Genomic DNA, 26,936 nt, shown 5'->3' on the forward strand with positions numbered 1-26,936 from the left:
CTTACTGAGCAGTTGGCTTGTGGGCAACTATCTGAAGGAGATGAGAAAGTAAGCCACATGGCTATCTGGGAGAAGAGTGGAGAGGAAGAGGGCATAGCGAATGCACAATGCATGCCCTCTGTGTTTGAGGAACACTGTGACTAGAGGGGAGGGAGGAGAGGTGGAAGAGCCAGGAGATGAGTCAGAGAATCTAGGGAGGGGGATGGGAGATGGTGCCGGCCTTGTAGGCCACTGTAGTGGTTTTGACTTTTACCCTAAAGAAGGTGGGAAGCTGTTAGTGGCTTCTTAGAAGTGGAGTAACCGAGTCTGCTTATATTTTAATAAGATTATTCTATTGGAAACCTAACGAACACGGTGTTTCAAGAGTGTCATCAATGATGTCAGATGTGCACTCAACTGATAACAGAGATCTAGGCAGCAGTTCTGAAGAGTTCTAAGGGGCAAGAATCAGAGGACTTAATTAGAGAAAACATAGAAGAGGTGCAGTTTGGCCAGCGTTTTGAAGGGGAAAGTCTCGGATTGGGGAGAAACAAGAGGCGCAGATGGAGAAAGTGGTTTGTTTCAAGAACAGGCAGTGAGAATGACCAAATTAGAAGTGTAGGGGTGAGAAGGAGTGTGTTTTCATAGCTGGAGTTGAGGTGAGTGGTGGGGCCCTCGGGAGTGCTGACTCAGTGAGCAGCAAAGCGTGCAGGGGGCTCTTATGCAGGAAAAGGACGAGATGGAGATGCAGCCTGACAGCACAGTCAGAATATTTACCCCATGTTTGTTGCCCTGCAGGTTGTCTCTACCTACGTGGCCCTCTCCCAGTTCTCCCAGAACATGGGTGACAAGGAGAAGTGGCTGCACTGTGAGCAGATGGCCATTCAGAAAAACAGCCTATGTTGGTTCTCCAGGGAGGGATTGTTGGCCACAGCCCAGCTCATGCAGGCCTTGGCCTACACCAAGCTCTGCCTCGGCCATCTTGACTCCTCCATCAGGCTGGGTAATGGGGCCTGACGCTGGTGGGCCTGGGGCTTTTAGAGAGGCCAGGTTCACCTCTAGACCTCACATGATGCTCTTTAACCTCCTTAGGTTTTCAAGCTCGTGAGATATGCAGACACCTCAAGAAACCAGCTCTGGAGAATTTGGTTCTCTCAGTTCTCTTCAGATCTGCATTTCTGAAGAAAAAGTATTAAGATCATTTTCTGTCCTTTGTATTTGTTGCCTTAGAAGGGAGGGTATGATCTTCCAGAGAAGCTTAGAGTGGACAGGGAGAAACTGTTCCCTCTCCACAGCCAGGACTGTCTCTTCTCTAGTGACTCCAGGAAGCGTTGTCTTAAGTTTGAGGGGTCAGGAGTAGAAGTGCAGAGTCTGAGCTACCAAATATTCCTTTTTTCCCCCATTTTTCTGCAGGGAGGTAGGTAATTGATCAAGACCCTGGAAATTGTCTCAGAGTCATTTTCCCACTTTCTTTGCCTTAGAGACAGGTCTGATCCCAGGCACAGATGCTCTCTATATAAATAGAGTTATGGAGAGGAGATTTAGGGGATATTAGGCTGCTTTGAAGGTGTAAGATCCCCTCCTCTCCTATACCGTCCTCCCCATTCCCTAGCTGGTCCCAGTGGCTCTGTCTCTCGGCAGATTTGATCTGTGTGTCCATGTGCTGGAGAGTCAGTGGGCGCTCATTTCCGAGGGTCATGATGTCCTTGGCCTGGCCTGCTTCTATTCTGCTTGCTTAGATCTGCTGCTCTATGGAAAAGGTAAACTTGTGCCGGGCTCTGCTGTACTCCTGAGGGATTCAGACCTCAGGTGGGGCCCTGGGTTTGGAACATAGGCAGTCATGAGCCTGTCCCTTAGGCATGGCCTCTGCTCCTGGCCTCTGGTTCCTTAAGGTCTAGGAACCACGTTGTGATTCAGGGATGTCTGCCTTTCAGGTGCTGTCTCCTCCCCTGTACCACACACCTTCTATACCACTTCCTACATGGACAGCTTATACTAACCTGGTTACTTTCTCTGTCCACAGGGTGGCTGTGTCGGCCCTTTGGGGAATGTCTGCATTTCATTCAACATTATGAGCACAGCTGCATTCTAAATTCTCAGAGCAATGTCATGCTGGGGGTCCACTCCTCTCTGGCCATGTGGTAATGTGGGGTACCAGCATGTTACTCAGGGCTGTGGGAAAGGGTAGAAATTTGAAGACACCATGAGCTCATTGAAACTATTGCCTTTGCCCTTCCAGGCAGGACTGTTCCACATCTCCAACCCACTTCTTTGTTTTTGTTTTTTTTTAATAAATTTATTTATTTTATTTATTTGTTTTTGGCTGTGTTGGGTCTTCGTTGCTGCGCACGGGCTTTCTCTAGTTGCAGCGAGCAGGGCTACTCTTCATTGCAGTGTGTGGGCTTCTCATTGCGGCGGCTTCTCTCATCCAACCCACTTCTAAAGACCACCTCCCATTTACCCCCCATCTTATTTGTAGGGTTCTTCTTGTCCCTTAACAGGTTTGGGCTTATAGATTAAGGGTTTGGTTTAGAGTTACATTTAAGTGCAAGATAACCCGTTGCAAGGCTGAATATCATTGGTTTCCTTTTAAGTCTCCTTACATGTGAGTTAGTAGCCTTGGCCACTTACCAGAATCGCAATTCTGACTGTCCAGGAGATCTTAGAGCCTTAAAAAAGTGACAGTTCTATTGAAGAGCCATGGTTGGTAAGCAGGGGAGAGAGCTGAGAGCTGTGATTCTTCCCTTTCAGGTTTGCCCAGGACTCACAGTGGAAGCTATTTGAGCACCACTACTCCAAGGCTCACCAGTTGGTGAAAAGAACCAATGCCTCACTGTTTGGTTCACATGGCTTTGTCCGATTCCTAGAGTGTCATGTGCTAATGTTACAGAAGATGCCAGAGGGTGTCTTCGCACATACTGCCTCAGAGACTCCCCGCCAAACCCTCAAGGTACCTGTCTCCATTACCCCTCAACTAACACCTAAGTTATGGTACTCTTTCTGCCACCTGCATCTCTCCCTTACTCTTCTCCTTGCCGCCTCTGTCTCTTTTTCCCCCTTGAACCCTTTTTTTTACTCCACCTAGAAAGTCTTTCCACCTACCTCATGTATCCTCCCAGATATTCTTGCATGGTCAGGACTGGATTCCTTAACCTTCTGGATTTGCACAGCTACTACCCAGTACCATTAAAATGTTAACACTTAGCCCTTCTCAGTGGACCACTCTGGATCAGTCTATACTGTCCTCCCTGCATCCCTGCCTTCTGAGTTTGACACATCTCCCTGCATCCCTGCCTTCTGAGTCTGACACATCTCCCTGCATCCCTGCCTTCTGAGTCTAAAACATTCCAGTCCCTCTGTATCTCAAAACAGACTTTCTGGGCCTACTCTACCATCTGGGCCTACTTTACTCCTTTCTGTTACCCCAGCCCTGAGTGAGTATGCTGAGTGGGGACTGCTGTAAGTTCTGATGGAGTGGAGTGGAGGAAAGAAGGTACTAATCCCTGAGCTAACGGACCTTCGCTTCCTTTCAGTACTTTAAGGAGTTCTTCTCTCGATGTGTGACCTGCCCTGTCTATCACCAGTGGGTCTCTGAGCTTAAAGCCTCTGTAATGAGATATGGAAAGAGAGAGTCCATGTCCTTGACTAACGTCATCAGACCTTTTGACACCTGCTTGACCAGGATTTGGATAGAGGGAGAATTCCTGGAGGAAAATAACTCCTTTGAAGGAAATTTGCAGAGTAAGCATTCCTTCCTGGAACACTTGTCAGAGACATAAAGAACAGTCTCAGATTCTTACTCACAAGCAAAGACTGTACCTCCAAGTAAGAAGGGACATGCAGATAATTAGGGTTAGTCCTTGCTCCAGAGGTAATTGTCCTTCTCTCCCTAGACAGAGACCCCTTATATTGTTCAACAGGGTAAGAGCCACTCTTGGCCCTTTGTTTCAGCATCTATAACCCTTAGGCATAGGAAGTTCCTCCTTGGTCCCAGCTTAAACAAATAGATTGTTCCCTTGGAGTAGCTGCATAGTCACTAAGGGAGAAAGAAGCCCTTAGAAACCACAATGTAATGTCTGTGAAGGTAAATGATAAGATATGGGCAAGTAAAAGAGAGGAAAGAATATAGTTTCTTGCTTTAGGGCCCAGCAAATCTCCTCCTCCAGGCCATGAGTTAAATTTGTAATTGCTGAGGAAATTCTTTGTGTTTGTATTACTCTTTATGTTCCTATTTTCAGGATTTGTCAGAGTGGCTGATGTCAAGGAGAATAAAGATGAAGAAGAAATTCAAGAATGTATATGTTAAAACAAACAAACAAAAATCATCTGAAGGGACCATGATTCTTTCATTACATGTAATACAAAGATATGCCCCCAAGTCTCCTTTTTAAGATACTGCATAGTATACATATTAAATATGCTAGCCTTTATCTATATCTTTGTCAAAATAAAAGCCTGTGTTTCTAAAGCATGAAATTTAGATCTTTCTTAACTCTTAACAGTCGTTAATGCAACTATGGCAGAAATTAGAATCAGAGCTAGACCGGAGGCCAGGGAGGCTTTGAGATGAACTGATTCCATCTTATATAATAAGGTAAGATCCATTAACATAATCTTTTCAAGGTTCTTCCATGTTGTAGAATTCCTTTTTGTGGCTGAATAACATTCCTTTTTATGTATATGCCACAGTTTCTTTATCCATTTATGAGCTAATGGATATTTGGGTTGTTTCCACTTTTTGGTTATTATAAATAATGCTATGATAAACATTTGTGTACAGGTTTTTGTATGAACATACGTTTTCAGTTCTCTTCAGTATATACCTAGGAATGGTATATCCATTTCTGTATGACAATGGGTTATACAGAAACTCTCTGTTTAGCTCTTTAAGGAACTGTCAAATTGTTCTCCAAAGTTGCTGTACCATTTACATTCCCACCAGCAATGTGTAAGCATTCCAGTTTTTCACATCTTCACAAACAATTGTTATTATTTGGTTTTTTTGATTATAGCCATTCTAGTGATTGTGAAGTGGTATCTCATTGTGGTGTTGATTTGCATTTCCTTAATGACTAATGATGTTGATCATTTTTTTTATGAGCTTATTGGCCACTTGTATATCTTCTTGGAGAAATGTCTATTCAAATCCTCTGTCCATTTGTTGTTGGAATATTTGCATTTTTGTTGAGCTTGAAGCGTTTCTTATATATTCTGGATACTAGACCCTTATCAGATTTGATTTACAAATATTTTCTCTCATTCTATAAATTGTCTTTTCACATTCATGATGGTACTGTTTTGCAGCACAAAAGTGTTTTGTTTTGATGAAGTCCAGTTTATCTGTTTTGTTTTTGTTTTTTGGTGGCTTGTGCTTTGGTATCATATCTTAGAAACCATTGCCAATCTTAGGCCACAAAGATGTTTTTTCTCTGTTCTCTTCTAAGCATTTTATAGTTTTAGCTTTTATTTAGGTCTTGGATTATTTTGAGTTAATTTTTGCATATAGTGAATGGTAAGTTTCCAAATTCATTCTTTTGCATGTGGATATACACTTTCTCAGCACCACTTATTGAAAAGACTATTCTTTCCCCCATTTAAATGACTGAACACTCTTGTTGATTTATGGTTTTATGAGATGTATGGGTTTATTTCTGAACTCTCAGTTTTATTCCGTTGGCCTATATATCTATCCTTATGCCAATACACACAGTCCTGATTATTGCAGCTTTGTAGTAAGTTTTAAAATGAGGAGGTGTGAGTCTTCCAACTTTATTATTCATTTTCAAGATTGTTTTGGCTATTCTGGGTCCCTTGCATTTCCATATGACTTTTAGATCAGCTTGTCAGTTTCCACAGTTTCCACAAAAAGGAGAGCTGTAATTTTGAGAGAAATTATGTTGAATCTATAAATCAATTTGCAGAGAATTGCTGTCTTAGCAATATTAAGTTTTCTGATCCATGAAAGTGGCATATCTTTTCCGTATATGTAGGTCTTCTTTAATTTCTTTCAGTGATGTTTGTAGTTTTTAATGCACAAGTCCTACACCTCTTTTGTTAAGTTTATACCTAAATAATTTTATTATTCTTGGTACTATTATAAATGGAATTGTTTTCTTAATTTCATTTTGGGTTGTTCATTGCTAGGGTATAGAAATAAAACTGATTTTTGCATATTGGTTTTGTATCCTGAAACTTTGCTGAATTCATTTGTTAGCTCTAAGTTTTTTTGGTTTGGGTGCACTCCTTAGTATTTTCTATATACAAGATCATGTTATCTGCGAATAGAGATAATTTTACTTCTTCCTTTCCAATCTGGATGCCTTTTATTTCTTTTTCTTGCCTAATTGCTCTTGCTAGATCCTACAGTACAATGTTGAATAAAAGTGACAAGAGTGGACATGCTTGTCTTGTTCTCAACTGTAGGGGAAAAGTTTTTAGTTTTTTACCTTTAAGTATGATGTTAGCTGTGAATTTTTTATAGATGCTCTTTATCAGGTTGACGAAATCCCGTACTATTCCTAGTTTGTTGAGTGTTTTTATCATGATAGAGTGTTGGGTTTTGTCAAATGCTTTTTCTGTCACCTGTTGAAGTGATCATGTGGTTTGGGGGGTTTTTTCTATTAATATGGTGTATCATATTGATTTTCAAATGTAGAACCAACCTTGCATTCCTAGAATAAATCGCGCTTTGTCATGGTGTATAATCCTTTCTGTTTGTTCCTAGGTTCTATTTGCTAGTGTTTTGTTGAAGATTTTTGCATCTACATTCATAAGGAATGTTGATCTGTAGTTTTCTTGTGATCTCTTTGTCTGGTTTTTGTATCAAAGTAAAACTGGCCTCATAGAATGAGTTGGGAAGTATTCCTTCCTCTTCTGTTTTTTGGAAGAGTTTGTGAAGGATTGGTTTTAAAATTTTTTCAGCATTTGGTAGAACTCACCAGTGAAGCCATCTGGGCATGGGCTTCTCTTTTGGGAAGTTTTTTGATTACGAATTAAACCTCTTTACTTGGTATACGTCTGTTCAGATTTTCTATTTCTTCCTAAGTCAGTGTCAGTAGTTTGTGTCTTTCTAGGAATTTGTCCATTTCATCTGAGTTATCTAATTTGTTGGTATACAGTTGTTCATAATATTTCTTATAATCCTTTTTATTTCATAAGGTCAGTAGTTCTCCTTCCACTTTCATTATTCCTGATTTAGTAACTTGAGTCGTCTTCTCTTCGTTTCTTGTCCAGTCTAGCTAAGGTTTGTAAATTTTGTTGATCTGGTCAAAGAACAACTCTTGGTTTTGCTGATTTTTTTCTATTGTTTTTCTTTTCTCTATTTCATTTATTTCTGCTCTAATTTTTATTATTTCCTTCCTTCTACTTGCTTTGAGTTTAGTTTGCTCTTCTGTTTCCAGTTTCTTCAGGTGGAAAGTTAGGTTGTTAATTTGAGATCGATCTTTCTTCTTTTTTTTTTAAAATATAGGTATTTACTGCTATAAATTTCCCTCTAAGCACTGACTTTGCTGAATCACCTAAGTTTTGGTATGTTGTGTAATTATATTCATTCATTTCAAAGTATTTCTAATTTCTCTTGAGATTTCTTTTTCCTGTTTGTTATTTAGGAGTGAGTTGTTTAATTTCCACATATTTGTGAGTTTCCAAAGTTTACTTCTGTTATTGACTTCTAATTTCATACTATTATGGTCAGAAAACATACTTTGTATGATTTCAATCCTTTTAAATTTATTTAGACTTGATTATGGTCAAATATATGGTCTGTCCTGGAGACCGTTACATGTATCCTTGAGAAGAATGTGTATTCTGCTGTTGTTGGGTGGAGTGTTCTATAGGTATCTGTGAGGTCTAGTTGGTTTATAGTGTTGTTCCTGTCTACTCTTTCCTTGCTAATCTTCCACCTACTTGTCCTATCATTTTTGAAAGTGGAATATTGAAGTCTACAACCATTACTCTTTGTTTATTTCCCCTTCAGTTCTATCAGTTTTTGCTGTGTTTTGAAACTCCGTTGTTAGATACCCATATGTTTATCATCGTTATATCTTCTTAATGGGTTGAGTCTTTTATCATTATAGAATGTCCTTTCTTTATCACTAGTAACAATTTTTGTCCTAAAGTCTATTTTGTCTGATATTAGTATAGCTACTCCAGTGCTTTATAGCCAGTTTGCATGATTTATGTTTTCCCATTCTTTTACTTTCAGCCAACTTGTGTTTTTCAATCCAAAGTTTGTCTCCTAGAGACAGCATATAGTTGGATCATGTGTTTTTTAATCATTCTGCCAATCTCTGCCTTTTAATTGGAATGTTTAATCTGTTTACATTCAGTATAATTACTGGTAAGGTAAGATTTATGTCTTCCATCTTGTTATTTGTCTTCTACTTGTCTTATGTCTTTTTTTCTCCTCTATTCCTTCACTGTCTTTTGTTATATTAAACGAGTTAAGTTTAATTCCCTTGTCATCTCTTTTACTATATAATTTGTGTTATTTTCTTGCTGTAGGGATTACAGTTAGCATTTTAGTTTAAAACAATATAGTTCAGATTAATACCAACTTAATTTCAATAATATACAAAAACTGATTCTATATAGCCCCATTCCCTCCCGCCTTCTTCATATTGTTATTGTCATAAAAGTTACATCTTAATAAATGGTGTACCCGTCAACACAGGCATATAATTATTGCTTAATGAAGTTGTCTTCTAAATCAAATAGGGGAGGGGAAAGCCATTTTTCTTGAGTAAATACTCCTTGGATTGAATCAAGCCATTGGTTAATTTTCAGAGTTCTGAAAAAGTTGATTCTATTTTTGCCAGTTTTCTTGTTTCTTTTATGGAGGAGAGAATTTTCAGAGTTCTCTAACCACTTTCTTTTAAAATCACTCTCAATGTACTTTTAACTTGTATTTCCCTTAGATGAAGTTAAACATCTTTACTATGTTTATATTTCTTTTTGTGTGGGCTATAGGTATGTATTCTGTGACTGTATTCTATTAAGTATTTGTTTTCTAGTTGATTTGTAGGGGTTAGGGAAATGAGCCATCTGCCTTTGTATGAGCTGCAAAATTTTTCTTCATTTTGTGTTTTGACTTTTGTTTATGGTGTTTTTGTCATAAAGGGAAAAGTATCAGTCTTGTCTTAATTTATCCTAATGTGTCAGTTTTAATGTATCTATGAATTCTTTTATGGCTGCTAGGTTTTGTGTAATACTTTAAAGATTTTTTTCCTCTAAGATTATTTTAACTATTCCCCAATGACCTTTCAAGTATTTTTTAAAATAAATTTTATCAAAATATAATTTACATGCAGTAAAGTACACCTATTTAAATGATGAGTTTTGACAAATGTATACTCCCATGTAACCACTACCACAAACATGATAGAGAACATTTAATCACACCCAAAAGTTCTTTCAGGCCCCTTTAGAGTCATTCCCACTCTACCACCACCAGCAGCGCAAAATACTCTTGTTATTTTTTTTCCTTGTGTTTATATCTGTGATGATTTCCCCCTTGTCATTTATTTCATCCATCTTCTTGAGTAAAGTTAGCTAACACTTTATTTCATTTTACTTCAAAGAATAAGCTCTTTTATTTATGTATTAGTTATGTCATTTTTCTCCTTTAAAATTAACTAGCTATTTGAGTTAGATGCTTAATTCTTGTTAAGGGTGTGAATTTTCCTCTGACAACTTCTTTAACTGAATTCCAAAGGTTCTGATATGAAGCAGTCACCTCACCATGTCACCTGCATTTTCTTTGCTTTGTTTTTGTGTTTCTTACAATGAAATTTAGTTTAGTATTTTCATCTTAGCAGTTACTTTTATACCTATGACTCTGGTTGGAAGTCTATGAATACCAACCAAAGCAATGATAGAATTAATATATTTCTCCTTCCCTCTTCTCTTCTAGCCAATTGATTATCTTAGTATTTTCTTTTGTATTGTTAAATATACCTTTACTTCTGTCACGTTCTAAAAAGTTCAAACTACATTCAGACCAGGTTAAGTTTCTCCCAGAGGGGTGCTTTTTAGACCTAGTCTGCCCTTCCCCCACATTCTCCTGCCCTTCCCCCCCCCACCCGCAACCTTGCCTTCCCACCAGGCAAGTCCCCAGTCATCTTAGCCAGGGGAAATGAGGGCTTGGTTGATTGGTGGGCAGCTCCTGCCTCCCTAAGGGACAGAGTAAATTTAGGTTCTGTCACAGGCTGAGACTATCAGAGGAAGCTCAAAACATCCTGCCAGAGCTTCCTGAAAACAGCATCACTAGACTTACACAGTCCCTGCCTGTTCCTTCTCCGCAGATATCTAGACCAAGCTTAGGACCCTTCCAGATGGTCCAGATGGCCAAAATCTCTTTTTGCTTAGTTCTCCGTGATTATAAAAGACTGGGTTCCTGAGCACCTCATCTTCTCCATTTAAGTCTCTCATCTCAGTATGGGCAAATATTTTCAAACTGAACAGTTGAGAAGAAATCATGGCAGAAACCTTAAAGGGCCTCCTATCCCCAGGCTGGACTAGCTTTCATTTACACTTAACCATGGCCATACCCTTACCATTTATTCCTCCTCCCCTCACCCCCATGCCCTTTTTCCACTGGACTCATCCCAGGCTCAGAGTTCAGGCCAAAGGGAACAGAACTACCAGATGATCACCCAGTTGAGAAAGAGCCAGCTCTGGTAAAACTGATGTCTGCAAAGTTCTTTCATTTCCTGGTGCTTGAAAATCCTTTGTCCTGCCAAGGATTAAGCTTGGTATCTATTTCAGTTTCTGATCTTACTCCTGTTTCTTTTCAACTCCATCTCTCATACCCCATCTTTCCTGAATCTCCTTTAACTAATTATTATCCCCCTTCTCCCACCATATGTTGTTACATCATAAGATGTCACTTGTTTACAAGGTATAGAGCAGAAAGCAGAAGAGATTTCTAGACTCGAGCAAATGACTGTACTTTCAGGTATCCTGATAAAGGCAGGAAATACTTTTGAAGAAGTCTTCTTGATGCCCCTTAATTCAAACTGTGTGCAGTATTCTGACCAGGGAGGGAAACCACTTCCCCGCTAGCAGAACAGGCAGGAGATCATACAACACAAACTCTGGACCAGTGTTTTCAGTTCTTGGGCCATGTGAAGTCAAACTTGGGCCCTTTCCTTCCCCCTCAAGCATCAAGAGCTCATACATTATCATTTAGAGTTTATTTAGCCCTGTGATGTAATGGCAGAGGAACTAGCATGGGGGGGGGGGCTTCCCCAGACACCTCAATCGTTCCAAGTATCACTTACCAGCTGAGAAAAGTCAAGATATTAGATCAGGCCCTAAAGACCCTAGTTGCTCTGATATCCTAAGGATCTAGGGCACAGACTGCGTGGATGGCTACACAGAACCCTGGGGATGATCTCTGTGAGTTTACAGGATGGTGAACAGCTTAGCTGGGTGGAATCTCACTATTAGGTGGATCCTGGGCTGGCTCAAAGGAGGCTCCTCCACTCTTGTCCCCTCCAGGGAAGATGACTGTGGCGTATGTCACAGGCTTGGAGCAGATCTCAGCCTTAGGAGGCAGAGGGGGCAAACAGGATGGGGCTGGGGGTGGGTGTTTCCCTGACAGGGAATCAAGAGGAAGGTTGGTGTAGGTGTTATTGTCAAAGGAAGGTGGTGAGTCGAGCCTAACATATGGTACATCCGATGGCAAGTCAGCAGCCAGTCCAGAGTCACTGATGTGGTGGACCACTGAGGAGGGGGCCTGTAACAAAAGCAGGCAAATCAGGCAAAGATAAAATGCCTCCCTCTGCCCCAGTTCCCTTAGATGGGAAGCCTAGGACCAGACTGGATCTGTCTCTTCAATCCTGAGTATGTCAGTGGGCAAGAAGGCTTCACTTTGAAGATTTTCAAGCCCCGAGTTTCTCTACAAATCTGGGAAGGTGGATAGCAAGGTGGGAAGGTAGCAGACCATTGTTGCCAAGTTTACAGCATTTAGGAAGAGGGTTTGGACCTCTACTGGGTCCCAGTCTTTTCTCCACCTCATCATCCTGGGACTTCTCAGTCATTGTGGCAGAGGGAGGGTCTGGGGAATTTGGCTGAGGGCCTGCGGAGATCTCTTACCGAGCCTGAGACTCCACTGCTCTGAAATCGTCCACAGGCAGAAAGCCTGTTCCCTGGCAGGACAGAGGACAGAAGCACAGTCTGCTTCTTGTGCTGACTCAGTGCCCGCCTCACGCCCTTCAGAAACTTTGGAAACCTCTGTCCTAGCCTCCACCTTCCCCACTCCCACCAGCAAAGTTTTCCCCTTCCATCTCCCCAGCCCCCACCCTCAGCCAGCCCTAACTCTCCCCCCACCCACTTACTGCTTCCACAGCTCCCCTCAACCTGCCTCAACACTCAATCCATCTCCTGAAATCCCCCACCTCCTCCAGTCACCTGTCCCCAATCCCACTGTCTCACCCTCTCCAATTCCTGTTTCTCCCCAGGCCGCCTCCCACTGAATCTCTTTGCTCTCCTCTACCCCTCAGCCATGGGAATTCTAGGGTCTGGGGACCCTTACTGAAGCCCATCTGTAGGGGGAGCAGACCTAGATTCTCAGCCTTGAATTCAAGACTGGCTGATACAGGACCAGGGGGCCATTCTGAGATAGGCAGGTGGACAGTTACCTACCTTTCCTTTTGGCCATCACAGCAAACAGCACCACCGCCAGCACCAGCAGGCCCAGCAGGAGCACAGCACCCCAAATCAAGGGTCCGCTGAGAGACACAAAGGAGTAGGTGAGCTTAGCCCTGAACCTGGCACGGAGCTGCTTGCCAGGAATCCTAGAGAAGTGGCACAGAGGTGCAGTTCTTGGTGAGCCATGGTTGGAGAAAGATTTTTGGAATGGAATGAGGAGGACAGACTTAGGCAGGGCAGAGAGAGACACTATCAGGGTATCCTGGCTGGAGATCTGGGATGAAGGGGTCAGTGCTGAACTGGGATAGGGAAGTATGTCTGTCTGTCTGCCTGGTCAGAAATTCCCCAGGAGTGGGAAGAATCATAAAGTTTCTTTTCAGTTTAGTCTGGGGCTCTAAACAAGCCGTATCTTCACCACCACCCCTTCCCAGCTACCCAAATAACAGTTCTTGTCAGTACCTCTTCTTATCTCGGCTGGGATCCAAAGGGCTGGCACTGCCTACAGGATCTGAAGAGGAGATGTCAGCCAGACTCCTGACCTGATGGGTCTCCTCGTCCTCCTCTTTCAGGCCAGGAGCTGAGTCAGAAGGAAATACTTAATGAGAACATATCCATTGTGGGCAGGGTTCAAGGGCCTATTGAGATCTGAGGGACTGGGGGAGTAGAGCTGAGGAAGGAGAAGTCCCAAGTAAGGAACACAAAGAAGCGGTGCTTGGGATATTCCTTAGGGGCCTCTCATTCTGGAGGTCAGGGAATGGCCTCTTTATGTCTTTATCTGGTTGTGAATATGCTCACTTTCCCCTTTACCACCAGCTCCCAACCCTCCCCCCCTGCATTTCTTCTCCACCTGCTCCCCCTGTACCCAGGCTGCTCAGACTATACAGAAACCCTAATGGGTAATCTGTGCCCACCTCCCTACCCAACCTCACTCATCTCATTGGAGACCTTGCTCCTGGCTCTCATCACTTGTTCTCCAAAGGGGCCTCAGCCCAGCCTGCTAGACCTCTCCACATACCTGCAACCCTGTGACCGCCCCTGCAGGCTGGCTGAGCCCCACCCCAAGCTCTGCGCTCAGGAGCTAAGGAACTTAGGGTCAGCCCTGTTGTGACACAATGCCAGCTGATCCTTGCTGAGAGCCTTGCTTGGACCCTGAGACTGAGTTTTGTGACAAGGTTTCTGTCATCCCAGCGACATGCTTAACTTCTGTCTGTGGGACCCAGGGTTGGTTTCTCTGGGCCTGAGGATCTGCCTTGGGATCCCGGGCAGTCCTTCTAGACCCTCTGAGAGGAGAGTCTTGCCATGTTCTCAGAGATTCACCATTCCCACTACCCAACCCATTCCAATCCAGGAACTGGAGACGCTATGGCCCCAGTCTTGCTGCATATGTCCTGATCTCCTGGAGTTTTTTAAATCACCCACATCCTCCCTGGATACTGTGCTCTACCTGCCTGCCTGAACATCCATTCTCTACAGCTGTTGGGGTCCTCAGCACCTGCCCCACTGCAGGCACCTGTCTCCCTGCCACCTGTTCCCAGTGCATTGTCTTGTCACAGCTTGCCATTTAGGGAGTTGTAATCTTGAGTTACTAAACCTTAGTGTCAAGGAAGAAGGAGAACAAAGGATGACTAGAGTTAACAGAAGTATATTTATAATATAAATAATAATTGTGGACTCAAGGGATTCTAATGAGAGCTTAGTCCATCCTCGTAATTAAAAGATGGAGAAAAAACTGAGAGAAGGAAAAATGCCTTTCTTAATTTCATTATTTTGGGCATTTGGCCCAAATTACTTGAAAAAGGAAGACCTGAAAATGAAAACAATGTCAGCATCCATAAGTGCAAGGTAGGACAGTTTCTGCTTCCTCAGGTAGCTGACCGTGTTCCCGACAGAGCACTTTTTTTTTACAATATCCTATTTTTATGGAAAATATTTAATACTTTAAAATGTACTTTCAATAAATATTTAGACATGAGAAAGTTATAGGCTGTGAAAATGAAACCTGTGAACATAGTTTCTATACTGAAAATAGGGTTGAGAATATTAACTGTTCTCAACCCTATAATATTAACTATTGCTGACACTATTTTCTGTTTGTAAAACTGAATGAGTTGAAGGAATTCAGGCATTGAATGTACCCTGCCTGTAGGTGAGGCACATACTAGATGCTCAGTGAAGACCTATAAAATTAAATAAGATATAAATTCAATAGTTTTTAAGCTATCAGACTTGTTATTACAGCAATAAAAACCTGGAAGATGTAAAAAACTTAATTCCAGTTGATAGGTCTGAATTAAAACTTTGTTTAAAACATTTCTAAGCAAAATAATAGCATCAAGTATGTTGAAAATGCTGGACAAGGAGGCCAAGGCCCTGAGTGGGGAAAGAGAATTTGCCTTCCTGTGGGGAGACCCACTTGTGCGGGAGGGGAAAGGGGACTGCTATGTGGCTGGTTTATCTCAGACTTCTCACCCAGTTTGGTTTCCGTTCCCTGCAGAGCTGTCAAAAGGATATCTGCTCCCAATTCCTCCCCCACAAGGGCCCCTACCCACCAAGGACCCAAGAGCAGCTGGTGGGGCAGGAAGGCAGGTTAGAGCAGTGGTGGCCAGGCTGGGGTAACTCACCTGCAGGGAGCACATCCAGACTGATTCTGTGCACAGTCTGGGGCCCTGAGATTCCCTCTACCACGCAGCCGTACTCTCCGGCATCCTCCTCCTGCAGGGTAACCATCTCCACCTGGAGCAGGCCGCCCCCCAGGTCAGTGAGAAATATACGGCTGCTGGCTGGGGCCCTGCGATCCACAGCTGACGACACCAAGGGCTGGCATCCCTCTGGCAGGAACCGGCACCACACCTTTCGAGCCTTGACATCCTGGAGTCGGTAGTGGCACTGCACCAGGATGGAGCTCCCCACAGGCGCCTGCAGCACCTCAGGGAGGCTGCCAGCCGAGCCCTGGCCTAGGGAAGGAACGTTGCAGGGATGTTGGACAGGGCACCTCCTGGCCCACCCACTGCATAGGGGCACAGGGATCTAGAGGTCCACCTTGTGGGCCTCCATGTTATTGTTGCCATGGTAATGCCAGTTATTCTTGGGCGTGGAGCGGGGTATGTGGGGACCCAGAGTGCAGCTCCTTCTGAACCTTACCTGCTAGTCCCAGGAACAGCAGCAGGAGCAGGTTGGGGCCCATGGCTGGGCAGGGAGATGTCAGCTCTGGGGCTTGCCTGGGCACTGACACAGCATTCCCCCGGGGGCAGGAAACTTTTGCCTCAGACAGTCACGTGGGGTTCTCAGTGACCATGGGCTGGGAAGCAGGCACTGGTGGGCCCCTCCATGGGTGGGGAGAAGGAGCTCTTCCAAGCCCTGGTTGGTTCAGTGCTCAGGAACAATCCCTGAGGGTAAGAATGGGCAAGGTAGGGTGAGAAGGCCCAAGGAAAAACAGAAGGCTGGGAGCCTGCCCACCCCTAAGGAATGAAGAGGGGGAGGAGGATTGTGACAACCAGAGAGCGTTAGAGAAAGGGGGAAGATGGTCCTCAGGGTATTCCAAATATAGAATCCGATGAGGCAGAGCTGTGAAGGAGGGAAGTATAGTGTCCTTCTCATGGCCCGAGGCCATCTTGATTTTAAATTCTGTGTGAGTGCCCCACCCAAGCTCTCAGGAGATCGTCCAGGGAGCCCCACCTTGACGGTGCGCCCTGGGCTGGCCTGTCTTCATTCCCTCAGATGCACGCTCCCTAGACACTTTGAGTGTGGACCACGTGCTTCAGTTCTAGGATTTGCGTTATTGCTTTGATAATTAGTTGGATATTGAACCTCATGTATTCATCTCATCTTCATAGCTTTTCTCTCTCAGTTTCCATCTTTTTGTTCTGATTCCTAGAAGATATCCTCATCTTTTTCTTCCATCCCTTCTCTCCTTGTCCTTCAGATTTTTATCCCTTAGTGCTTTTAATTTGCAAGACTTTTTATTCTCCAAGCATTTCTTATTTACAGCATATTATTTTTGTTTCATGAATGCATTATCCTCTTTGTTAGGAGACAGTTCTCTATGGACATTTTCGGGCCTTCCCAGGAAAGGGCACTCACCAAGCTTTGTTCCAGGGCGATTGAAGAGCAAACATGCCTTGGGAGTTAGAGACAGTGTGTCAGCTCCAGAGAGATTTGCTTCCATCCTTCCCCTCCCTCCCTGGAGAAGGTTATTTCAAGTTCCAGAGTGAAGACCTCTCTGTCTCTCTCTCTGTCTCTGTCTCTCTCTCTCTCTCTCTCCAGAGAGGAAGAAGGGCCAACGTGCCAGATGTTCTATATAAGTTCCAAGTCTCATAATTTGGGGTTCCTGTCCTATGACACAAACCCACTCCCTGCACAGGGAACATCTGGCCCTCATTCACGTCACCTAGTGCAGAACTGGGGTTTGGGGATCCTGCATGGAATGTGAGTAATAAACCTGCTGACACCGGGGGAGCACCAGTGCTCAGAGAGACAGGAGCAGTCAAGGTGGGGATGGCTGGGACGACACACTGCTCTGACCTAGATGGTCACACCTGGAAAGGGGCATGAAAAAGCCACGCTCCCTCCCTCCTCTGTCCTCTTTTCTCTCCTCCTCCCCTCTCTCTTCCTCTCTCCTTTCTCCAGGAGCAAGGGAGTTGAGAATGGGAAACTGGGAGCAGGAGCCCGAGAAAGCCGGCTTCTGCGTTAAGCTGAGCCTCATGGACATAGTGATGGGGTGACCAGCTGTCCCTGTTTACCTGACACTGGGGGTCTTTCCAGGAGACAGGACCTTCAGTGCTAACACTGGCAGAGTCTCCGGCTAACTGGACAGATGGGTCTCCCCAGTGAGTGATATGGAAGTACGTATATCTGTCCTGCCAGCATGTATCAGGCTTTCTTTGATTTCCTTACAAGAAAATTATTTTCACACTAACAAGCCATGTGGGAGCGTTGTGTGAGGAGGAGACCTCTCTTCAATATTTACTGAGTGCCTAAAACAGATATGGTAGGTGCCGGGTGCCTAGGACAGAGGTGGCCAGGATCCAGGGAGGTGTCCTATCACTTGGCATTAGAGAAGAGGAAGGAAGCCAGCGCTTATCCAGGACCTACTATGTGCCAGACATCTGGCCAGGACTTTAATGTTATTCCTTTCAATTGCATAAAAACCCACCAAAGTAGAGTTGTTTTGTTTTGGTTTGCTGTTGGGTTTTTTGTTTGTTTTTACATGCGAGGACCCTGAGGCTCAGAGGAGTTAAGGAATTTGCTTAAGTTTTCTTAGTAGGAGGCAAACTTGAAATTGGAAAACCCCTTCTGTTCAGTGTGCACTCCAGAGAGTCCAAGGCAGGGGACCCCGATGGCAATCTGAATCCCAGGGTAGATGTCTCTGACATGGCAGAGCAGGCAGGAGAAAAGGCTGAGTTCCCAAGGGGAGGAAAGTTCCAGCGGCACTCCACCACCAGGCACATCCTGGAGCCTCCCTTTCCATCTCATCACTCTTGGTGCCCAGACGGGGCGGGAGCGAGGGAGGTGCAGGGGGCTCAGTTTGGGCTCTGGTCAGCCTTGGCTCCTAGACTGTGCCTGTGTCTGCAGGAAGGAGACGACTGCCCCAGGACCCGATGGGGAAGTTTCATGTGCCGCTGAGTCAGAGACACCAGGGAAACACAGACTGGACCAGAGTCCTGGAGCTGGGGACAGAGACAGCGGAGCAGCCTAAGCAGGGAGTGGGTGAGGCAGGGCTGGGGCAGGACTGCAATTAGGGGAGTGATGTGTTGACATGAGGCTGGAACACAGGACTGCATCAGGGGCTCCTTCCCAGTGATTCAAAACCCCAGGTACCCACACCCAGCTTAGGAGGCAATGCAGCCCCGTGTGGCCATGGCCAGAGGGGCTCCTGGGCTTCCACCTCCCTGAGGCCCAGGACAGAGAACCTGAGGATGTGGCCAACTTGCTTCCTCCTCTTCGGGGCAACCCACCCTCAGGGTAGTGTCCATCCCATTCTCCTCACTCCACCTGGCGTGTGTGTGTTGAAGAGAGAGAGAAGGTTCCCTGAGCTGCCTGGCACTCTTCCCCCCTTGCTTCCTCAAAGCGTTTCTCAAACGGTTCCTTCTGACTGCTCTTCAGAATTGCATCATCCCCCACGCCTTCTGCACTCCCCGTACTCCTAACCATCTGACTGACTGACTTACTCTGTTTGTCTGCTCTCTTCCCACTAGAACATGGCTCTGTGTGGGCAGAAATCTTTGCTTGTTTTGTTCACTGATATGTCCCCAATGCCTAGACTAGTACCTGGCCCAGAAAATATTTATTGAATAAATATACAAATAAATGAGTAGGATTGAGCTAGAGCGAAGGACACCTTGAACGCCAAGTGAAAGTAGGATTTCCAGGCTCTACGAGGGACTTTGGGTAAATCCTTTCCCTTTTGAGCCGCAGTTTCCCTTCCACAGGATAAGGGGCTTGCACCAGTAGTCCCCAGCTCTGGTTCACTGCACTCTGCAACCCAATCCCTTGCCATTTCTCCGGAGGCGGAGTAACATGATAAAAGCAAACCTCTAGGTTTGCTAGAGGTTTGAGTCAGCTGGGAATTGGATGGACTTGAGGAGGGTGGAGGGAGGAAGGGGGCCTGGGGCAGGGGGCCCAGCAGTAATCCTAGGAAACTGATGGACAGGAGGCAGGAGGAAGAGAGGAGAGGATGCTAGAGAAATTCCACAGGAGGAGGCAGGGCTTGGTAATCAGATCTCTGGGAGGGAGAGAGAAGAATAAAAAGATTGGCCAGTTTGGAGCCTGTGGGAATGGAGGGACATGATATCCTAAAACCCTAGGCCCCAAGGAGCCAGACCTTTTATCTTTTCCTCATCTGAATTCACTCTCCTAGCCCTGTAGCAAAAGAGACCTTCATGACGCCCTAAACCGTCAGTTAAGCATGAAGTCTTGGATTTATTTGTGAGAGTGTTTAATGTCCAATGCCCAGAAGTTGGTAGATGTCCTTCCCACCTCCCATGTACACACACACACACACATGCACACACACACACGTGCACATGCACACACATGCACACACGCACAAATCCCTGCTTCCAGGGGCCAAGAGAAGCAGGGTACAGGCAGAGTGGCCTTTTGCGAAAGCAGAACCAAGAGACTTGGTGGCCAAGGGGCAGGTGTGCAGCAGGCTGGGGTGGTCCATGCAGACCTCTCCTGGGCCTCTCCTCCACCGTGGGTCCTCCTCTCACGTGTCTCTCAGCTCTGCAACAGCCAGAGTACTCACTTGGCCCCTCTCAGCACCACCTCACCAGCCCCCAGCGGCCACCGTGCTCTCCAAGCTCACCTGTCAAGGTTTGGAGCTGGTAACCTGGGTCATGGCCACAGTCCAGCCCACTGGCATGGGGTGTCCTCCGTTTCTGCCCATGCCAGGCTGCAGCCCAGAGAGCGCTGGCTGCCAGAAGCTTGCTGAGAAAGATGCAGGCCAGGAGGAAAAGGATGGAAATGGGTGGGAAGGGGCTCTCCTCTTCAGAAAGGTTCCTTGGAGAAAAAAAGAGGACATGTGGGAGGCCATGAGGGGACCCACAGACTGGAATCTGCCCTCAAAGAAGGAATGGGGAGACACGAGGAGCTCCGGGGGCTGAGGATATCTCCCCATCCAGCACCATCCCTGGATGAGGCTTTGCGGGGCTTGGGGGAACCTGTAGTCAGGAGACCTGAGTTCCAGGCATGGATCTGCCTGCTGACTGCTTTTAAACAATTACCTCCCTTGCTGAGCAGTTTTCTGCATGATGGTGTGGTATGGTGTGTGTGTGTCTGCATGCACATGTGCACTTCATGGTTATACTCACAGTGTTTAAACACCAATCAAGAACCAGTCGGAACTGATTCTGGTCCCATCAGGGAAGCAGGGGTCTGAGGGTACCAGTTTTGTACTAAAATACTCAAAGTTTCATTGTTGCTGAATTGTGGAGATGTCTGAGGGCTGCCAGGGGAGGGGGTGGGAGGCCGACCACTCAGCAGTCTTGGAGCAGCAGCTACTTACAAACTGTTAGGGAAGTTTTGCAATATTTTAACAACTGGCACAGTCATACCAACACGCACTGGCTGGTTGCAGGGGTGTTTAGACAAGATCACATGCAGACACTTTAGTGTCTCATTGCCTTGGAATTTGTACTTCTGGCACGTGCCACCCCCCAGCTGCCATCCCATGCCTTGGCTCTGCAGGGTGGAGGTCTGCCCAGGGATTTTAGGAAAGACTTGTCACTATACCTGGAGATGCTGTGCTCCACCTGGGCATCCTCAAAGCGCTCGGACACCTCAGGGATCCAGAGATCTCCAGGGTCCTGGTAATCAAGGGGGTCTGTGGGAGACAGAGCCTGTGAGCTTCTAGCCCCCCTCCTTGATGCCACAGTGGGGAGAACCTCTCTGGGTGGGGTGAGGCTCTCTGGGACATGGCCCTGGGTGGATCAAGTTGTTAACCTCTCTGAGCCTCAGTTTCCTCACCTGTAAAGTGGGGCAATTAGGAACACCTTCTTAATAATAGTGTTGCAGGATACAGGGAAAGCATCCTGTGTAGTGCCCATCCCCTCACAGGAGCTCAGTAACTGCAACTCCCACCCTCCCATCACACAGGGTCTTTAGGAAGATCAGACGAAATCATGGGTGTTTTTGAAAGTCCTGTGTGAACAGTCAAGCTGCCTGTACCAGCTATGGCTTACTGTTACTGTTGTTGTTGCTATTCTTTTCCTGCTGTTCTCTTGGGAGTCAGCTGAGCCTTAGACCCTGATAGGGCTGAAAATCTGTGTGTCCTCGCCCCCTACTCTCATGGGGGTAGGGTTTGGGGTCTAAGGCAGGCGGTGTCCCCTACCCTCCCCACCTTAGACAAATGTTACTTTCAACCTTCATTTCCATGATAAGGGGCCATGTTGGAGAGAGGAGTTGGACAAGGGGAGAGTCAGAAAAGGGATACGTAACCTCAGATTTGTTCTCCTTTGGGACACAATCACGTTCCGGAGACACAGACAGAAAGCTTTCCCGAAGGGCATCCCCTGTGCAAGCTCAGGGATGAGAAGGACCCCACCACTGCGCATCTCACCTAGTCAGGCCTGAAATGAGGATCCTGAGCAGTTAGCAGCAGGAGGCTGGGGCAACGACTGTCACTGAGCCCCAAGCAATTTTAACTCTGTCATGTCATTTGTGTCTCATGGGAGCCCTGTGGGGTCAGCAGCACAGGCACCACGACCTCCATTTCAAGATGGGGAAATGGAGGCCCAGAGAGGAGAAGCACGTTGCCCAGGGTCACAGCAGTGTTCCTTTCTAGGGTTGTTTCTCTGTACCAGGTTGGTGCTTAATCTATGTTGGTAGGTCCGTTGGGTGGTTGGGTGAAGGAATAGATGAATGTCCTCCTACTCCTTAAAGACCACCTCAGTGCTCACATCCTAACCAGATGCCAAATGGATAAAGCTGTTTGGGGGAAGCAGGACCACAGCTAGCTCATAAGGTGCCTTGGGCAAATTAGAGAACTGTATCCTTCCTGCAAGTGATGCAGTCCTCCACCAGGGAGCACAGCCTGGAGAGAGACAGCAGGGCTGGATTGTGACCCCCTTGTGCAGTTAGCAACCTGCACAACTATCCACAGTGACCCTGAGTTGACCCTGAGTTGTGGGGTGGGGAGGGACAAGATCCACACTGTGGGATCTCCCAGGGTCCCCAAAAGCCCTGAGGGTGGTCTTGTGCTCAGATACTAAAGACGACCCCAGGCCCAAGGGCAGGCCAGGGTGCAGTCAGCTGCCCACTCACCAGCCAGCACCTCCACCAGGACCTTCCTGAGGGTGTCGGCCTCGCTACCATGGAGACTCTGGCACTGATAGAGGCCAGCGTCGTGGGCTTGAAGATTCCGCAGAGTAATGGTGAGTGTGCCACCCAGGGCATCATCCATGATGGCCGTGCTCCCATTGTGCCTCTTCAGGAAGGACAGCAGCCACGAGGGGTGAGTGCTGACCACCTGCTGGCACAGGCCCTCTTCACCCAGCTGGCGGCACCAGGCTTTGCGTCTCCCCCAGTGCTTCAAGGAGTTGTAGGGGCAGGAGACCCTCAGGGACCGGCCTGCCATGCCCTGGAACACCGTGGTGTTGTGGGCTCGGGATAGCTCTGGGGAGGAGACATTCATTCACTTACCAAGTGTTTATTGAACACCTACTAAGTTCAATGAACAGAAGAGACAGCAATCCCACACTTAAGGAACTCAGGCCTTTACACAGGTTGGGAGAAGGTGGTATAACCCAGGTATGTGTTTATAGGAAGCTGGAAACCAGGAAACCCGGGTCCTGGATCTGGCTTTATCACCATTGGACTTGCTGGACATCTTTAGAGAAATAACTGACCCTCTCTGGGCCTATTTCCAGAGACATTTGGTCTTGAAGTTCCCTCCAGTCCTAGTACACTCATGTTCTTCCTGTCACATGAAATCAAGCCCTCCCCTCTCCCACTCCATCTCAAGAGAGCAGGGCCAGTGGCCCTCTCAGGCCTTGGGCTGGTCCCACGTGGGGCTGGGCACCCCCTCCCCACGCCCTCCATCCTTGCTTCCTTTGCAGCTGCCCACGCTCATACCAGCACTGCATTCTCCTCTTTCTGACCTTTAGCTTCCAGCTTCCCTATTTCTGTGCCTTTGTTCCCCTTTCAGGAGGGATGCGTCTCAGAACTATTTTGGGAGAGACATGAGGCTGCTATTTTAGGGACCCTCCTTGGGGTGGGCTTAGAGTGCCAGTCTATTGCCAGGGCAGGGGCTATAAGAGAACCACCCAGCGCCCTCTGCCTCAGCCTCCCCTCTCTTCAACCACATCTTCAACCACATGGTGACAGAAACTTGTAAAAAGGATTGGGGAGCTGGTGGCCTGTCTTTTGGAACCAGAAAGACCTGGTGAGCAGTGCCCCCTCCATACTACCCAGTCCATCCCTCTGCCTTTGGGCAGGCCAATACATCCCCCTTCCCTTACTCCACCTCCAGCCAAGAAGCTCCAGCTCCATTGGAACAGTCTCTCCTCTCACCCAGGTATGCCTATTGCTCTGGGGGAGCAAGAGGCACCCTTCCCCAACGAGAAAAGGCCGTCATGTGCAAGAATCTGGGATGCCAGTCTCCCCAGCTCAATCACAAAATCTGCAGCCCCTTCACCTCCCATCCAGGGCTGAGGACAAGAGGACCTTCAGAGCACAGGAGGGGCACCCCAAAGATGCATATTGCCAGTACCAGGTTCTTTTCTCCCTCCCACGCTGCTACTCTTCTGGGGCTAGTTAAGTGGTTCATCATTTTAGGGGCTCTTACCAGTGCCCCCCAAAACTTCCCCCAACTACTAGCTAGTGCCTGAGATGCCACCATCAGAACTCCTTCCCTTTCTAGATGTCCGAATCCACCAGCCTCTGACACTTCCACGTACATGAAGAATCTGATGCTGGGGAGAGAGGGAGATGATGAAGAATATGGGGCACAGTGAGAAGAGGGGGTGCAGGACATGCCGAGAATTTCAGCCATCTTCACACTTTGGCTCAATGCTCCCTACCCACCCACCCACTTGCCATATACTCAAGGAAGGAGAGGGAAAGAAGGCAGCGGAGGGAGGGAATCCTACCTGTGACAAAGAGCAAGATGAGCAGCCCAAGAGGCTCCATGTCACCCTTCCCTTGTGGAGGACAGACGTAGGGTGCCTTGTGCAAGATCTCGTCTTTCCCTTGAACTGCAGAAAGGAGAGGGTCAGGCTCGTCAGGCGCTGCCCACAGGAACCAGCTCCTGGAGGTTGAGTAATCATCAGAACTGGGATCTGGCTTTATGATTCAAGGAGGGGGAGTGGGGTGGGGGAGGGGAGGAGAGGAGGAGCCACCACTGCAGCCCAGCAGCGCGGTGCTGAGGATCCCAGACCTCCAAGAGGACAGCCCACTGTCCTGCCTGTACTAGCCTTCTCATGGTTTAGAAGACTACCCTTTCTCCATTCAATTGCCTTAGTATCTTTATTGAAAATCCCTTGACATGTAGGTCTACTTCTTGACTGTCTACTCTGTTCCATTGATCTATGTGTCTATCCTTTTACCAATATCACCCCATCTTGACTACTCTCTCTAGCTTTATAACAAGTCTTGAAATCAGGTGATGTGAGTAATCCAACTACATTGTTCCTTTCCAAAATGGTTTTAGCTGTTCTAGTAATTTTGTTATGTAAATTTTAGACACTGTATGTCAATTTCTCCCCCCTACACTCTCCCCAAAGCCTGCTAGGCTTTTGATGGGATTACACTGAATCTGTAGCTCGATTTGGAGGGAACTAGACATCTTAACACTATTGAGTCTTCCAATCTGTGGACATATTTCTTCTATGGTTTCTCTCACCAATGTTTTATAGTTTTCAGCATACAAATCTTGCACATATTTTGTTAAATTTCTATCTAAGTAGTTCATGATTTTGGTGCTATTTTAAATGTTTCTAGCTTTCTGTATCTTAGGCAGAAGCAGAACTCAGAAATCCCATGAATCTTTATCTTACTTTCTGTCCCACTTATGCTCCATTCTGACCTCTTCTTCTCACATCCTTCCTACCTGAGAAAAGCATATTTTTTATTCCTCTAAGCCTCATAGCAAAGGGTAGGCACCAAGAAATCTTTGCCAATTCACGCGTATGAATTCACAGCATGTGCACATCAAACTCTCTCTTCCCTTAGCTTGTGCTAATCTGTAGTTCAATCCCCTAATTCTCATGTCTGAGCATAGGAACATTTCTGCACCACCCCACTCCGAAGCACAGGGTCCTTCCTTTCCTTTTGCTAAATGTGAGTTCAAAGATACCTGCCACTTCACACTTGGGCACAAAGATCTTTTCCCCTCTATTACATCATTCCAGCTGAATGCCATCATTCACGTATGCATGCATTTATTCAACTACCATGTATGTGCTGGAGAACTCAGGTCTCTTGGAGCCTCAGTGTTCCTGGATACGGTGGTGACCATTGCTGAGGGGAGCCCTAGAACCAGAGGCATGACTGGAAACATGACATACTCCTGATGTCTAACTTTGGCTAAGACTTCACAGCTGCTGCGTAATCCCTTTCAGAATGTCTGGAAGTTTCCTAGTAAACTGCCTATAGCAGCTCTTCCAAATCGTCACTATCCTCAAATACACAGCTCTACTCCCCCTCCTTCCCTAGAAATAAATCAACATATGTGATCATCCTCACCCTCTTTCAGATTCTGTTATCCTCCTATCCCCACTCTCGCCCACCTGGGCGGCCAGAGAAGTACAAGAGTCCGGTCAGGACCATGGCCAGCACCCAGACAGGCCCTGGGATGGGAAAGGGTGTGGCTGCCAACAACTGGCAGGGAGATAAGCTTCTTGAAACTGAAACAACTCAAACTCTATCCAGGCACACCATCAGCCCAACCTGGGAAATCCCTTGCCCAGCCCTGCCTGAGAAGTGGGCTTGAGAGAGTGACTTTTGGTACCCACTCCACCCCTAGCTGGCACCACCAACCACAGACATTAGAGCCTACAAACATCATCTGCTGCTAAGCAGCCACTTAAGATTTCCTTTTCCCACTTCCCTCTTTGGTCCCGTCCTGCTTTTGCTCTATCTCATCTTCCTGGATCCAAACCCCTGCCTTCCACCCCCAAACTCTCTCTCACTTCTGATCCCTCACAGACTTGACGTGCTCCCACCTGTCTCTTTGTATTTGCATTGTCACTCTCCGCCACTTCCAGCTGAGGCCATTCTCCCATTATTAAGATATATTTTCTAAGCTAAAGATCTCAACCCCTGTCCAGGGGCCATAGTGAGGCAGGATGTCCAGCCAAAGGGAAGATCTGGTTGAGAACACCAGAGCTTAGAAGAAGGGACCCAGGCACTGAACCTGGTGAAAGGCATCATAGGTGTAGGGAATCTCACCTGCCACTTGATTGGATCAGGAGTGATCCAGATCTGGCAGGGGCAGGGGAAGATGTCTAGCCTGAGCATGGGGCAGAGTGTAGGATTGGTAGGCTGAGTGGGACAGAAATTGAAATTACAGAGTAGGGGTTAAGCACACAGGCTCTGCTTCTTATGGTGAGTAAGCCCAGCTCTGTTATTTACTAGCTATTGGGCAGGTTTCCTAACTCTCCAGTTGGCTTCACTATCTGGGTATGTAAGTGTGTATGGCACATTGTCAAGTGCTCAAAAAAAGTAGCTGGCATTATTTTTCTCCCTCTTCAATATATTTTTCTCTAAATTCTTTCTTTCTTCCTCCTGTCTATGTCCATCCCAGATTTCCATTTTCCTTTTCCAAGATGACTGCTCTCTCTCTCTCTCTCTCTCTCTCTCTCTCTCTC

The 26,936-nt window shown here is 46.4% G+C and overlaps 3 protein-coding genes across 6 annotated transcripts in view; 1 reads left to right on the forward strand and 2 right to left on the reverse strand.

The window, feature by feature from the left end:
• Positions 1 to 4,466, forward strand: part of LOC112413994 (adenylate cyclase type 10-like) — a 14,057-nt gene extending 9,591 nt beyond the window's left edge. For 2 of the 3 annotated variants that reach the window (XM_024766252.1, XM_024766253.1), the window contains exons 7-13: positions 778 to 982; positions 1,072 to 1,168; positions 1,621 to 1,739; positions 2,003 to 2,120; positions 2,731 to 2,929; positions 3,513 to 3,720; positions 4,218 to 4,427. In XM_024766252.1, the coding sequence (XP_024622020.1) occupies positions 778 to 982; positions 1,072 to 1,168; positions 1,621 to 1,739; positions 2,003 to 2,120; positions 2,731 to 2,929; positions 3,513 to 3,720; positions 4,218 to 4,285 (1,014 nt within the window). In that variant the 3' untranslated portion in view covers positions 4,286 to 4,427. Of the gene's footprint in view, positions 1 to 777; positions 983 to 1,071; positions 1,169 to 1,620; positions 1,740 to 2,002; positions 2,121 to 2,730; positions 2,930 to 3,512; positions 3,721 to 4,217 lie in introns of all 3 variants that reach the window. The other variant, XM_024766250.1, reaches the window with a different exon arrangement.
• A 6,689-nt stretch (positions 4,467 to 11,155) lies between these two features.
• LOC112413948 (trem-like transcript 1 protein) lies at positions 11,156 to 15,868 on the reverse strand. 2 transcript variants are annotated; one of them, XM_024766165.1, is made up of 6 exons: positions 15,772 to 15,868; positions 15,252 to 15,584; positions 13,090 to 13,207; positions 12,625 to 12,710; positions 12,076 to 12,128; positions 11,156 to 11,716 (listed from the first exon to the last, which is right to left on the reverse strand). In XM_024766165.1, exons 1-6 carry the CDS (start codon positions 15,812 to 15,814, stop codon positions 11,402 to 11,404), a joined length of 948 nt encoding a protein of 315 aa, XP_024621933.1. In that variant the 5' UTR covers positions 15,815 to 15,868; the 3' UTR covers positions 11,156 to 11,401. The 2 variants fall into 2 exon arrangements, with proteins under 2 accessions (XP_024621933.1, XP_024621934.1); XM_024766166.1 differs by lacking the exon at positions 12,076 to 12,128 and having other exon boundaries at positions 11,539 to 11,716.
• Positions 15,869 to 19,542: 3,674 nt separating this feature from the next.
• LOC112413981 (triggering receptor expressed on myeloid cells 2) lies at positions 19,543 to 24,361 on the reverse strand. Its single transcript, XM_024766235.1, has 5 exons — positions 24,219 to 24,361; positions 22,393 to 22,743; positions 20,863 to 20,953; positions 19,937 to 20,130; positions 19,543 to 19,854 (listed from the first exon to the last, which is right to left on the reverse strand). The coding sequence occupies exons 1-5, from the start codon at positions 24,256 to 24,258 to the stop codon at positions 19,838 to 19,840; spliced, it is 693 nt and encodes a 230-aa protein (XP_024622003.1). The 5' UTR covers positions 24,259 to 24,361; the 3' UTR covers positions 19,543 to 19,837.
• Positions 24,362 to 26,936: the final 2,575 nt, after the last annotated feature.

Source organism: Neophocaena asiaeorientalis, unplaced genomic scaffold, assembly GCF_003031525.2.
Source record: "Neophocaena asiaeorientalis asiaeorientalis breed wild unplaced genomic scaffold, Neophocaena_asiaeorientalis_V1.1 scaffold46, whole genome shotgun sequence".
Lineage (NCBI taxonomy): Eukaryota > Metazoa > Chordata > Mammalia > Artiodactyla > Phocoenidae > Neophocaena > Neophocaena asiaeorientalis.

What these genes read in the sequence shown, in the direction of transcription:
- LOC112413948 (XM_024766165.1), bottom strand. Translation starts at nt 15,814, where the DNA reads ATGGGCCCCAACCTGCTCCTGCTGCTGTTCCTGGGACTAGCAG. An exon ending in TCTGGATGTGCTCCCTGCAG is followed by an intron (nt 13,208 to 15,251) that starts GTGAGTTACCCC and finishes CTTCTGACTCAG; the next exon opens with CTCCTGGCCTGAAAGAGGAG. An exon ending in GCAGTGGAGTCTCAGGCTCG is followed by an intron (nt 11,717 to 12,075) that starts GTAAGAGATCTC and finishes CTTTTGTTACAG; the next exon opens with GCCCCCTCCTCAGTGGTCCA.
- LOC112413981 (XM_024766235.1), bottom strand. Translation starts at nt 24,258, where the DNA reads ATGGAGCCTCTTGGGCTGCTCATCTTGCTCTTTGTCACAG. An exon ending in CCTGGTGGAGGTGCTGGCTG is followed by an intron (nt 20,954 to 22,392) that starts GTGAGTGGGCAG and finishes TGTCTCCCACAG; the next exon opens with ACCCCCTTGATTACCAGGAC. An exon ending in GTGGAGCACAGCATCTCCAG is followed by an intron (nt 20,131 to 20,862) that starts GTATAGTGACAA and finishes TTTTTCTCCAAG; the next exon opens with GAACCTTTCTGAAGAGGAGA.